Source organism: Chrysochloris asiatica, unplaced genomic scaffold (assembly GCF_000296735.1).
Source record: "Chrysochloris asiatica unplaced genomic scaffold, ChrAsi1.0 scaffold00201, whole genome shotgun sequence".
Classification (NCBI taxonomy): Eukaryota; Metazoa; Chordata; class Mammalia; order Afrosoricida; family Chrysochloridae; genus Chrysochloris; species Chrysochloris asiatica.
In genome coordinates this window covers 2,731,843-2,745,766 of record NW_006408719.1, presented here as the reverse complement: position 1 = coordinate 2,745,766, position 13,924 = coordinate 2,731,843, and the positions used below count along the sequence as shown (strand labels likewise).

The 13,924-nt window shown below is 36.4% G+C and overlaps 1 protein-coding gene across 1 annotated transcript in view; it reads left to right on the top strand.

Moving 5' to 3' along the window:
- Nucleotides 1-13,924, top strand: part of BRWD3 (bromodomain and WD repeat domain containing 3) — a 240,297-nt gene that overhangs the window by 93,323 nt on the left and 133,050 nt on the right. The window contains exons 9-14 of the mRNA XM_006872503.1: nt 1,293-1,393; nt 2,749-2,819; nt 3,891-3,991; nt 8,310-8,350; nt 9,057-9,161; nt 10,327-10,480. Of these exons, the coding sequence (XP_006872565.1) occupies nt 1,293-1,393; nt 2,749-2,819; nt 3,891-3,991; nt 8,310-8,350; nt 9,057-9,161; nt 10,327-10,480 (573 nt within the window). The remainder of the gene's footprint in view (nt 1-1,292; nt 1,394-2,748; nt 2,820-3,890; nt 3,992-8,309; nt 8,351-9,056; nt 9,162-10,326; nt 10,481-13,924) is intronic.

Here is a 13,924-nt window from a genome sequence, read left to right as displayed (position 1 = left end):
CTTGAAGTAAATACTGATGAAGATCAAAGACTACAGCCTTCAACTGCAGGGTTTCAACTCGATGTAAAGAAAACAAAAATCCTTTCAATTGAACCAGTACATGACATGATAAACCGGAAAAGATTGAAGTTGTCTAAGATTTCATTTCACTTTGATTCACATTGAACACGCATGAAAACGGCAGTCAAATCAAATGACATATTGTATTATATTAGTAAAATCTTCTGCAAAAGACCTCTTTAAAATGTTAAAGAGTTTAGTTTGACAACTAAAGTGTTCGGATCCAAACGTGGTGTTTTCACTTGCCTCCTATGCATGCGAAATCTAGGTAGTGAATTAAGGAAAACTGTATCAGGGCATTTGAATTATGGCTGTGTTGAAGAAAATTGAAAGTACCATTGACTGTCAGAAGAGTAAACAAGTCTGTCTTGGAAGAAGTACAAGCAGAAGAATGCTCCTTAGAAGCAAGGATGACTTGATTTTGTTTCACAAACTTTGGACATGTTTTCAGGAGGAATCATTCCCTAGAAGAGGACGTTATGATTGGTAAAATAGAAGGCCAGTGAGCAAGGGGAAGACCCCCCTCCCATAAAGATGGATTGACACAGTGACTGAAATAATGGGCTCAAACTTGACAATTGTAAAGATGGCATAGGACCAAGCAGTGTTTGTTCTGTTACGCATGTGGTCACTATGATTTGGAACCCTCTTGAGGCCACTGGCCAACAACAACTAAAAGCAACTAGGCATAACTGTGAAATAATAAGCTTAAAGTGTGATGATGAATGAGTTTAAAATAATTATGTTTAGAATTAAAATATTTTACCTTAAATTCGAGTACTGACTAATTTTTTCTACAGATTTTATTATTTTAACTTGATGGAAGGTTTTTGAGGATTCTTGGTAGTGCATTGCTTTATGCACTCAGCTGTTAACAGAAAGATCAGTAATTTGAACCCAGCGGCTACTTGGCAGAAGAAAGATGTGGCAGTCCACTTCTGTAAAAACTTACAACTTTGGAAGCCCTATGAGGCAGGTCTACTCTGATCTCTGGGTTGTCTGGATCAACTCAGCTTCAATGGGTTGGGTTTGGCTTGTTTGGAAGGTTTTCATTAATCTAGGGAGTTTAGATTAAGGTTACTAATCTCTTGAAAGTGACATTCTTAAGTGAATTTGTTTAAAGTATATTTATTACAGTGCTTATTACTTTAAAGCATGCTATATTTGAAATGATAAGTTTGAACATGAAAGCTCAATTTAAATTAGATTTTTTATTTTTTATTTTTTTTTAGTTTTGTCCATCAACTAAAGGCACAACCAGATACCTCACTTCTACTGGTGCTGACGGAACAGTTTGTTTCTGGCAATGGCATGTGAAAACAATGAAGTTTAGGTAACTCTGGAAGTAGTTTTCATTTTTTGTGGAAAATTATGCGTAGTCAATTTTATTTAATACCTTGAAAGATTTCTAGTAATTCATGTATTTATATATAGAGAGAGACATTTATGTGCGTGTGTGTGTATGAGAGTATTATTACTAGGATTTCAGTTCTTACATGCACAGGTTTATTCCAAACAGAACATGTTTAAACATGTCTCTGTGAACATTGGATGGCTGCAGACAAGTCCTTTCAGTAATACATTTGTTTTAGTCTTGTTAGGGTACCTTCACAAAACAGGTGGCTTCCAAAGGTATCTGCTAGCCCAGTTAAATTCAAGGCAGAGAGGTCAGTTCAGATTATGGCCACTATTTTCTGGGTCTCAAAGGGGTAATCTTGATAGATTTTTCTCAAAGGACACCAGGATGACCACTCAGGTTTATTATGAAAAAGTTTAAAGAAAAGTGAATACTGCATTGGTGAGAAAATGGCCAGAAAATTTGCACCAAGGCACTTTTTATCCATTAGAACAGTGCACCTGCTAATTTTTCTAAGTTAGTAAGGAGTCTCTGTGAGAATTTTATTGGTCAGTCTTACCTCATCTGCTCTATAGCCTGATCTTGCTACTTTACTTTAGACTTCTTTTTGTTCCCCAAACTCAAAGAACAATGAAAAGGAACATGATTTGAGTTCCTAGGGAATTCCCAAACTGCTGGCTTGCCATGGTATAAATCAAAGAGCACAGAATTCTTCAGGGAAATATTAGAGAGATGGAAACATTGCCATCAGATATGTATAGATCTAGAAGGAGTGTATGTTGAGAAACAATAGCATCACATTGTGATATTTTAGTTTAATAAAGGTTTCTGTGATTTTGTACTAATATTTTTTAACTTCATGTATCATACTTGAGTTGAATATTTGTGTTTTAGAATAAAAGTTTCATGACTCTAGTATTTAAGAAAAAGTAATTTATACACAACATTTTTATAAGGAATGTTGGTTTTATTTGTTAGTTTGATGGATTATTTTGAACTTTCCATGATGATTGCTATTGTTGTTAAGTGTCATCAAGTTGGTTCCAACTCATAGCTACCCTGTATAGGGTTTCCGAGGAGTGGCTGGTACAATGATAGTAGTAAGGAATATGGTAACTTTTTTGAAAAGCCTTAATTCTAATAATGATGTATGTTTTCCAGGTTGCATGCATGTTTTACTCAGGTTATGGGAATGGGACTTATGGTATACTTCAACCATGTGGTTTCTATAAACCAACACTATATTTGTCAATATCCAGCATTATTCCAAGATTGTTGCCCATTAGATGAGCTTGATGAAAAAATAATAAACAACTTTTTTTTCTTTTTAGAGATCGCCCAGTGAAATTTACTGAGAGATCCAGACCTGGAGTTCAGATATCTTGTTCATCTTTCAGTTCTGGTATGTTATAAGAGTTGCATATGTTTTGAGTATCCAAAATATTAAATGATCTAGATGTGAAAGATAGTTTTTTCTCAATTTTTTAAGACAATATTAATATATTTGAATGTTAATGGTAACATGCCAAAATTGTGAATCATTAGACTTTAATTGAAATATGGAGCCCTGGTGTGGCACTGCAGGATAATACACTGGGCCACAAGGTTGTATTGAACCACAAGGTTGGAGATTCAAACCCTCCAGTTGCTCTTTGAAAGCCTTAAACAGGGTTGCTATGAGTCAGAACTGACTTGATGCCATTTAACAACAGCACAATTAACATATGGGTTTACATTGACTCTGTAGGATAAGCACTGGACTGTGAACAACAATGTCAGCAGTTTGAGCCTATCAGCTGCTCTGCAGGAGAAAGATGACACTTTCTATTCCACAAAGATTATAGCCTTGGAAACCCTATGCAGGATTGCAATGAGTTGGAATGGATCATAACAATTGACATGTAATAGTGGTTGAATTTTTAATATTAAACCACAATGACCACCAGAAAGGGAATTATAGGTAAAGGTAATTTGATTCACAGCACCGAGAAAAAACAACTGTTGCTGTTTTTAAGTGCCGTCAAGTTGGTTTTGACCCACAGCAACCCTGTATAGGGTTTCCAAGGAGCAGCTGGTGAACTTGAACTGGCAATCTTGTGGTTCAAACTGACTTTGCAGTCTAGCACATTAGCCCGCAGCATCATACCAGAACTACACAAAACAACTATATGAATAATATTGAAATAGTATATTTTTTCATAAGGTTTTTAAAAATAATTCCTCAAGTCTGTGGCCATCAATATTTATTATCCAAAGTCTTGTATTTAGTGTATGGTTAATGGATTTTTTTTTGGAGTGAATGATGTAATTGTCCTTTGAACAATTCTCTCCTTTTTTTTTCTGTGTTCTTTTTTGTGTTTCTTAAAGCTTTTTTACTAATACAATATAGCATACAAAATAAAGAACAATCAAAAGTTTGTTTTTAATTCACTGGTACTCTTTTTATTTTTTTGTTGTTATTTTGATCCTTTAGGTGGCATGTTTATTACAACAGGTAGTACTGACCATGTGATTAGAATATATTATTTGGGTTCTGAGATCCCTGAGAAAATTGCGGAATTAGAGTCACATACGGTAAGAGCAAAATGAAAAACTTAAATGTGTTTCTTTCTTTTTAATACCTCTGGAGAGTTAATTTTATTTCTGTTTTGATCTGAACCCTTCTTTAATATATACTGATGTTAAAATCTTTGTCAAGATATCTCTGAAGTAATGATGATCCATGTACGGTTATATTTAAGATGAGTTTTAATTGACTATGTTGTTAAGCGCTGTCGAATCAGTTTCAACTCATAGCAACCGTGTCCAGACTATCCAAGGAGCTACTGGTGGGTTTGAACTTCTAACTTTATGGTTAGCAGTCTAGTGTTGATTCTCCATCGCCAAACCAGGTATACTCATGAGTCCATCATTGTTACCATGCTGGTCAGACCAGTAAAGGCATCTGCCTCACTCTGCTATGTCAGCTTTGCTTGAGCTGAGATCTGAGAGGCAGTAGCCAGTCTGTGTACCTAAGCTTCTGTCAGTCTGTCTCCAGGGCTGAGCCGGGCTGGGCTCTGCCCCTTTGCATGAAAGCTGGTCCCTCCTGGGTGATTGGGGGGTCTTATTGTTTTATTTTTTCCCTTTCCTTGTTCTTTGAATACTTCTCTACATTTCTGAGCCTTCATGTAGTATACAGATTGGAAGGAAGGAAGACCAGGGTATGGCTGAATTTAAATGAACAGAAGAGCGATTACTCTAGGGCATTCTGTCTTAACAAAGATTCCTTCCCCTGCTTCTTCCCAAAGATTCTGAAAGGACATTTAATAATATTCAATAAACTAGCAGTACCTCCAAGTCTGTCTTCCTTTGACCATGTCACGAGGAAACAGACTGTAGTCCTGAGTTCTCCTTAGGGATGGGGGCAGTGTATGCTGGAGCTAGCTTATACTAGCTTGCAAGAGCCAATTAGAACATTTACAGAAATTTTGTTGCAAGCCTGTTGTTAAACACAACCATTATTCTGTAAATTTACAATGCAATAATATTAAAAACAAGGGTAATATTAAAAAACAAAACAAAACTGGTAGACCTCTCCCGACAGGCCTCAAAATAGGACCAGAGAAACCAGCCAAGACTTCTGGAACAGAACACCCTGGATTTTCAAACGAAATGGCAGAAATTTGACAGGGCAATTGGCATGAATCCATCCCAACTGGTGGACATCACCTTCGAGGTATTTAACAGCCAAGAGCACGAGAAATTTCAGGCCATAACTGTCCTCCTAAAAGACCACTAGAGGGCATCCAGAGACATCTGCAAAGATTACTGAGGGCTGGAACAAGAAATTATCAAAAGCCCAGCAGCCAAGGTAGAAGGAGTCCCCGCCTGGCTTCACCACCGCGGACTGAAGAAAGCCTCGTCTCCATGAGAAGCTGAAACTGACCCTACCAACCTCACAAGATCCAATTCAAACTTTTTTAACAGAAAGTCGGCATTCTGGAGGATGGAGAGAATAATTTCTCAAGACCATCCTCTTCATTATGAAGAGCAGGCACATTGTATAGGCGAGAAGACCTGATGGGGACAATGATGGGCTAGCTTCTTTCCTGAGAGGATATTGATTTCTTAGGAATTGTCAGCGTCCAGGCTTCAATTGGATCTTGACTGGAAGATGTTTGCTTGGCATCCTGGAGTTCTGCTAACCCAAATGAGGGCATTTACCTGATTGTTCATCTTAGGCCAACATGAACTGGTTTCTGGAGTTTGAATGAGTAATTGCCACCATGTTCATGAGGAATATCTATCTGAAGATTTTTAGCTTCAGGAAGAAAGGTTAGTTGAACATGCAACTTTGGAAACAGGTTCCGGCTCAGTAAGCAGACCTGGCAGTCAGGCATATATAGGTAATGGTGTGTCATTTTCTGTTCCTCAATGAAGCAGCCTAGGAGTTTCAGGAAGAACTGATCCTCGGGCCTCCCTTAGACCTCAGTCACTGTCACTGAATGGGACAATGGAGAAGTCAGAGGCATACTGACCACTGAATAAGTGCTCCCAGTGTTCACCAAGAAAATCCCGTCTATCCCCCATTGTTATTTTTTTAGCTGAGGTTCCTGGAGGGGGGATGATAGGGATGGCAGAGGTTGATGCCAAATCATGTTAAACCCCCTCCTGCCCCTGGCACCATCGGTCTTCTGTAGATAATAAGGCTTGTTCAATAATAAAAAAAAACAAAAAACAGAACTGGAAGAATTCTTAAATTTCATCACTGGCTTTAGTGTTTGTTGTGTAAATTTGAGCAATAGTAGTAATTACTGGTTTTGCAAGCATATGGATATTATCCTATCACAGATAGCATTATACTTCAAGATAATATTGAATTGTGCTTTTGGACAATTAATGTGATGCCATTCTTCTTCAATTTGTCATCCCCAGCATAGTAAGCCATATGATTGTCTGATTCGTAATGTCCTACACCTGTCCATTTCAGTGCATTAATGCCTAGTGCAGAGTTCTGGTGTGGAGTTAGTTATAGGATAAGCACTAAACTGCTAACTGAAAAGATTGGCAGTTCAGACCCCAGCAGCTGCCCATCAGAAGCCCTGTACAGTGTCGCTATGAGTCAGAACTGACTCAACAAGCACTTAACCACAATAATAACAACAAGCCTAGGATATTGATCTTTATGTATTCAATTTCATATTTGATGACTTTCAATTTTCTTAGATTCGTACTTTGTGCATTCCATGTGCCAATTATTAATGGATGTTTGCTGCTGTTTCTTCTCATTTTGAATTGTGCCCTATCAGCAAATGAAGTTCCTTAAAGCTTTACTCCATCTATGTCATTAAGGTCAATTCTACTTTGAGGAGCCACCTCTTCCCCAGTAGTTTTTTGAGTGCTTGCTAACCTGAGGGATTTATGTTTCGACACTATAGTGAACAATGTTTCATTGACAGTTATACGGTTTTGAGTAACTTACCCTTCAGAAGTGGTCTATTTCTCCTTCCTAGTTTGTCTTATTCTGAATCTCAGGTGAAATCTGTTTGCCATGATGATCCTGTTGGTATTTTAAATATGGATTTCTTAGCTTCCAACGTAACAGCAACACACAAACCACCACTGTATGACAAACTATTTGTGATACTTATTTGTAGACACCCAGATTCTGGTATGTTAATTACATTGTGAAAGAGAAAAACTTGGGAACTATTTTAAATCTCACTTTGAGATTTTAAGAAGACCATTCAGTGGGAAAAGTCCATTTGTGCTAGCTACAGCATCTCTGCAGTTATGTACCCAAGCTGGTTAAGTTCACCAGGAACTGAAAGTAAAGGAAAAAATAAATATTGAGGGAAAAAAAGATAGATTTAGTATTTGAGTTTTTCATTAAAAGTTAAGTTCAGCTACATCTCAATAATTTTGTGCTTTGTGAGAACGTGAATAGTGTTTAGCTAGCATTTTATCTTTATTTTCAAGGAATAAAGCCATGAAAAATTCACGTTTTTATTTACACCTTAATATCCTCATCACCATTATATATACTGTTTTTGTGAAAGTCTGAGCTAATCATTGCAAAAGGAAATTCAAGCAGCACTACGTGAATTTCACACTACTATCGACAGGCTCTGGTAGCGTAGTGGTTACGAATCGGGCTGCGAACCTTAAGGTCAGCGGTTTGAAACTACCAGCCATTCCGCGGGAGAAAGATGAGGCCTTCTACTCCCATAAGGATTTACACCCTCGGAAACCCTGTACAGGGTCGCTATGGGTCGGAACCGACTCGACGGCACTCAACAACAACAACAACAACATCGACAGGCTATTAGATAAATCTATTGCAAAATAATTTTATGTCCCATATGGGAAAAAAGAATATTTTTTTAATTAAAGGAAATGTGAAAAATTTAATTCAGCTACTCCTGGTGTGATACTGTAGATAAGCACTGACTGCTAACCACAAGGTTCAGACACACCAGTCACTCCTCAGAAGGCCTGTACAGTGGCACTATGAGTTATAACTGACTTGACAACACTTACCAACAACAATGATTAAATCACATATTTTAAGGTGGGGTCTTAGGTTAGTGTGCTGTCTTATTAAGGGGGACATAGTAAATAGCACCTGTTCAGAACTTCCTGGTTCTAGAGTGTATAGTGTAGAAGACAGCTTTGCTTATATCTGCTTGGTCTCACGCTTTTCAAGTATTCCTCATAGTAAACTTAATGCATTGTTTCAGTGTTCATTACACAATTATTTTTAGAAAGTTAGAGATTTTTTAAAAGTAAAAGTACAGCTTAAAAAAAAAATCTAACCCATAATGCTTTTGTATGTGAATTTTAGGGGCAAAGTACTTGATTTGTTTTGCAAATAAATTAACACTAACCAAAAATATGCTGTTTTATCTCTTAGGACAAAGTTGTTGCTGTTCAGTTCTGTAACAATGGAGACAGGTAATTATGTAGTACCTACCTGTGTGTGTATGACATGTCGTTACCATTTCCTTAGAAGCAGCACTGTTTTCTACAGTTACCTTACTTCTAACCAGTCACATGTAAACTCACACTTACAATTTGTCTTTCATTATTTATATTTGTTCCCAGTTTTGAAGTTTAATATAAGGACTGGTAACCATTCCCACTCTGAAAGAAGGCTTTCCATAGGGGTCCTATATTCCATGTCTTTTTTTTAATGTTTATATGAACAATAATGTATCTGTAGAGTTGTGTGGCCCAAATGTAAAGATTATAATACAGAATGTGGTGATAATCTGTGGTGTAGCGTGTGTCAGCATGTTATTCCTTTTTATTGCTGAATAACATCCTGTTCTATGGCTGCACTACTTTATGTTTATCACCTTAGCAGGTAATTGATATTTGAATTGTTTTCAATTTTGGGCTATTATGAATAATGCTGCTATGACTATTCATCTACAGAGTATTTATGTGAATACATGTTTTCATTTCTCAGGTACTAATTGAGGAATAGAATTGCTGGTTCATATGATAATTCTATATTTAAGCTTTGAGGAACTGTCAGACTGTTTTCCAAACTGGCTAGACCAATGTATGATTATGAACATACTACTTTTCAAATAATAAAAAAGCGATGTTCATTTTGAAATTATATAGCAAGACTATTTACATGTTTCCTCTTCAGTTTAAGATTTGTTAGTGGAAGTAGAGATGGAACAGCGAGAATTTGGCAATACCAGCAACAAGAATGGAAGAGTATGGTGCTAGATATGGCTACTAAAATGACGGGGTAAGATTGAATTTTAGATATTTTAGGATAATATATGGTATACCACTGAAATTATTAATCTATTAAATAATAAATATGCAGTATTATCTTGTTTTAATTAGTAAATAGTTTAAAGCTAATGGGCAAAACTGAAGTGTGCATCTGTACTTTATTATCTCTTAAAGGAAATCACCTTTTGCTTTTGATTAATAGACCAGATGGTAAAAACATTAATGATTCATTTACAGTTCTATTCTCTTGTACCTGTGACCCAAAGATCTCTCTGCTCTACTGATGCCCACATAGTCATTTTCTGCATTAGTTTGTAATTAAATATTAAATTAAGTTAAATGTTGCTTTTAAAAATATATTCTCTACTACTTTCTACCTAGATGATTGCCCCATTGAATGTCATTGTAGGTTTATTTAATTTACTGGTTTGGCACTGGAATGCTAACCACAAGGTCAGCATTCAAATCCACCAGCCGCTGCTCAGAAACCCTAAACAGGGTTGCTATGAGTCGGAACTGACTCAACAGCTCTTAAAAACAACATGTTTATAATACTTTATAGTGTTAGCATTCCTTCTCAACATTGTCTGTATACTGAATCATTACTTTATTTCATCATATTCACTGTTACTAAAATAGCAAGTTAAAAGAGTTTCGTTAGATTATGACCCTGAAATTATGTATTTCCATTAATAAAACTGTATCGCTGACTATGTAGTCATTGCCAGGTGTTGATCCTATCATATTAAATTAAATCAGAGGTTACTGCATTTCTTGTTGCTTTTTTACAAGGCATGTCAGCTTTTTAAAAATTAAATGAATAAAATGGGCAGTATAAGTTTTGGTATACAGTATAACATTATGATTTACACCCCTAAGTTTTTGTAAATTTTTTTCTACTTCCCTGTTGTGGTTGTTGTCCTCATGTAGCTATTCAAGAGTCAAGTTTTTATCATTTTGAGTTTTTCCTCCCTGAATTAAGCTTATAGGTATTGCTCTGTGTAGATATATTTATTTATTTATTTATTTATTTATTTCATGAGTGATTAAAAATACAATTTAAGATCTTTTCATCTAAACAGTACTAGCTCTTAGATTTTATCTTAATTTGTTATTTTAGGTACACCTTTGATAAAAATATACAACGTGTGAATATTTAAAATTATTTTGTTTAGGAGTAATTTGCAATCTGGAGAAGACAAAGTCACTAAACTTAAGGTGACTATGGTGGCCTGGGATCGCTGTGACACTACAGTTATTACTGCAGTGAACAATTTTCTTTTAAAAGTATGGAATTCTACCACGGGACAGCTTCTGCATACTTTATCTGTAAGTTTTCAATTTTTAGAGTAATTGAAATGTTCAAAAGGGAATTAATTATTCTAAAAGGCAATTTAAGTTCTAGTTTCTAGTCTATGACTTATTAGCCCTTGAGGAAAGTATTGAACTTTCAAGGCCTCTGTTGACATCTGCAAATAGTGTTTATACATGATACATACATGAAGAAAACTTTGAGGCTCCTTTCAAGTCTAAAATTTATTATCTACTATGTTATATGCAGTCAAGAGTTTATAAGTTATTTTGGCTTTAGCAGGGGTTAAATATTTTGTTATTGCTGTTTTGAGGATGAGATTAACCTAATTTTGATAGTAGTGCTCTGTATATTCAGAATTTTTATATGCAAGAAGTAATGGTAAGGTGAAGAAATAAATGGTAAAAGGTGTCTTTTGTCAAAATATGTTTATCAGAATATAAGTTTACAGTACTTGTGGTATGAAAAGTTGAAAGGATTAGTACCTGAAGTCACATGAATGGGAGTGATCATTACATTTTTAAAACCTTTATTTCTTACCTGCTTCTGTTATCAATTTGCATGTGTTTGAAGGAAAGAAGGTTAAAATGGTTGCTATGTGGTTTATATAGTATTGAGTGACAGGATTCAGACTGTTCTTTTTTTTTTTTAATATCTGTTGTGTTAGTTCCAACTGATAGCGACTCTGTATAGTGTTTATGAAGAGCAATTGGTGGGTTTGAACTTCTGATATTGTGATTACCAGCCCAGTGCTTATCCTATAGAACCATTACAAGGACTCCATGGATTCAGGCTAGAATATAGTAATTTTTAGGAATCTTAACTCAGTTCTCTTTATAATATACCGTAGTGTCATCTTTCTATGACTCCTGTGTGAGCTAATCTTCGTCTGAGTCCTTGCGTGGTGCTGTAGGATAAGGACTAATATGCTTACTGCAATTTCAGTGTTTCAAATCGAATAGTTGCTCCTTGGAATCCCTATATAGAGATCCTATGAGTAGGAACCATTTCGACGGCACCTAACAACAGCAAAAAGGCCTCTTAGGTTTCTAAAGATTGACTTAATGTGGGTATAATTTCCACTGTATCTTTCATATTCCTCCCAAGTTCCCTTTCCTATATAAATCTGTAGTACGTTACTTAACAACAACAGCAACAACAACTGTGTTAGTGAAGCTAGTGAAGTTCTACCTTTTATTTGCTAAGCCACTGCTTACTTTCTTCTGGATCTCTTTCTTAATGTTGTTGTTGTTGTTAGGTGCCATAGTCGGTACCGACTCATAGTGACCTAATGCACAGCAGAGCAAAACACTGCCCGATCCAGGTTCTACCTCACTGTTGTTGCCAGGTTTGAGTCCATTGATGCTGCCACTTTGCCAATCCATCTGGCTGGGGGTCTTCCTCTTTATCTTTGAACTTCCACCTTAACAAACATGATACCCTTCTAAAGCAACTGATCCCTCCTGACAATATGTCTGAAGTATTAGAGATGAAGTTTGGCCATCCTGGCCTCCAAGGAGTTCTCTGGCTGAACTTCTTCCTACACAGGTCTGCTGGTTCTTTTGGCAACCCATGGCACTTTAAATATTCTCCTACAACACCATAACTCAAAAGCATCAATTCTTCTACAGTCTTCCTTATTCACTGTCCAGCTTTCGCATGCATATGAGGTTGTTGAAAATACCATGACTTGGGTCAGGCGCACCTTAGTCTTCAAGCTGACATCTTCGCTCTTCAACATTTTACAAAGGTCTTGTACAGCAGATTTGCCTAATGCAATACGTAATTTGATTCCTTGAGTGCTGCTTCCATGAGTGTTGATAGTTGATCCAAGAAGAATGAATTCCTTAACATCTTCAATCTTTTCTCCATTGATAAGAATGTTGTTTATTGTTCCAGTGGTGAGGATTTTTGTTTTCTTTACATTGAGATGCAATCCATACCGAAGGCTGTGCTCTTTGATCTTCATCAGTAAATATTTATGTCCTCTTCACTTTCAGCAAACAAGGTTGTATCATTTGATATCGCAGGTTGTTAATGAGTCTTCCTCCAATCCTGATGCCATGTTTTTCTTCATATAACCCAGCTTCTCGGATTATTTGCTCAGTATACAGGTTAAATAAAGGAGCTCTGGTAGCGTAGTGGTTAAAAAATGGGCTGCTAATCTCACAGTTAGCAGTTCGAAATTACCAGCTGTTCCGTGGGAGAAAGATGAGGCTTTCTGCTCCTGTAAAGATTTGCAGCCTCGGAAACCCTGTAGAGGGTCCCTATGAGTTGGAACTGACTCCACGGCACGTAGCAACAACAACAACAACAACATGCAGGTTAAATAAGTATGGTGAAAGAATACAACCCTGTCTAACACCTTTCTTAATTTTAAACCATTTAGTGTTCCCATGTTCTATTTGAATAACTGCCTCTTGGTCCATGTACAGATTTCTCATAGGCATAATTAAGTGTTCCAGAATACTCATACTTTGCAATGTTGTCCATAGCTTGTCATGATCCATACAATTGAAAACCTTTGCGTAGTCAATAAAGCACAGGTAAACATCTTTCTGATACTCTCTGCTTTCAGCCAAGATCCATCGGACATCAGCAATGATATCCTTCGTTCCTCATCCTCTTCTGAATCCAGCTTGAACCTCTGGAAGTTCTCTGTCAATGTATGTTTGCAGCCATTTCTGTATTACATTTAGTAAAACTTTACTTGCATGGGATATCAAAGATATTGTCCGATGATTTCTGCATTCCATTGAGTCACCTCTCTTTGGAATGGGCAGAAATATGGATCTCCTGTGCCACTTCACTTTCTTGAAATATTTCAATATTTTATTCCATCATGTTCTTTGCTAATTCCTTCAATGCACCTTGGATTTCCTCCTTCAGTTTCATTGGCTCTGGATCATGTGCTACCTCTTGAAATGGCTAAATATCAACCATTTCCTTTTGGTACAGTGACTGTGTATTCTTTCCATCTTCTTTTGATGCTATCTGCATCATTCAATAATTTCCCCCAGATTGAGAAATGCTGAGCATGTTCTTTCCATTTGGTTTTCTGACTCCAGATCTTTGCACATTTTGTTGTAATGTTTAACTTTATCTTCTCGGGCTGATCTTTGAAATTGTCTGTTCAGCTCTTGTGCCTCCTGATTTCTTCCATTTGCTTTAGCATCTCTATGCTGGAGAGCAAGTTTCAGTGCCTCTTTTGTCATCCATTTTGACCTTTTTCTTCCCTCTTGTATTCTTTTTTGTTATGTATAAGTTTTTTTTAATATAAAACTATTTATTGACCAGTGTTCACCAGTATTTACAATAAAGTAAACAATATACAATTGGATTAACATTCACATTACTACAAAGTTACTTTTCCAGGTTTCAACTGAACCAGTAACCAAATACTGAGAAGATTGAACCTACATGTAAGGAATGGGTTGGGATAAAACAAAAACCAAAAAAAA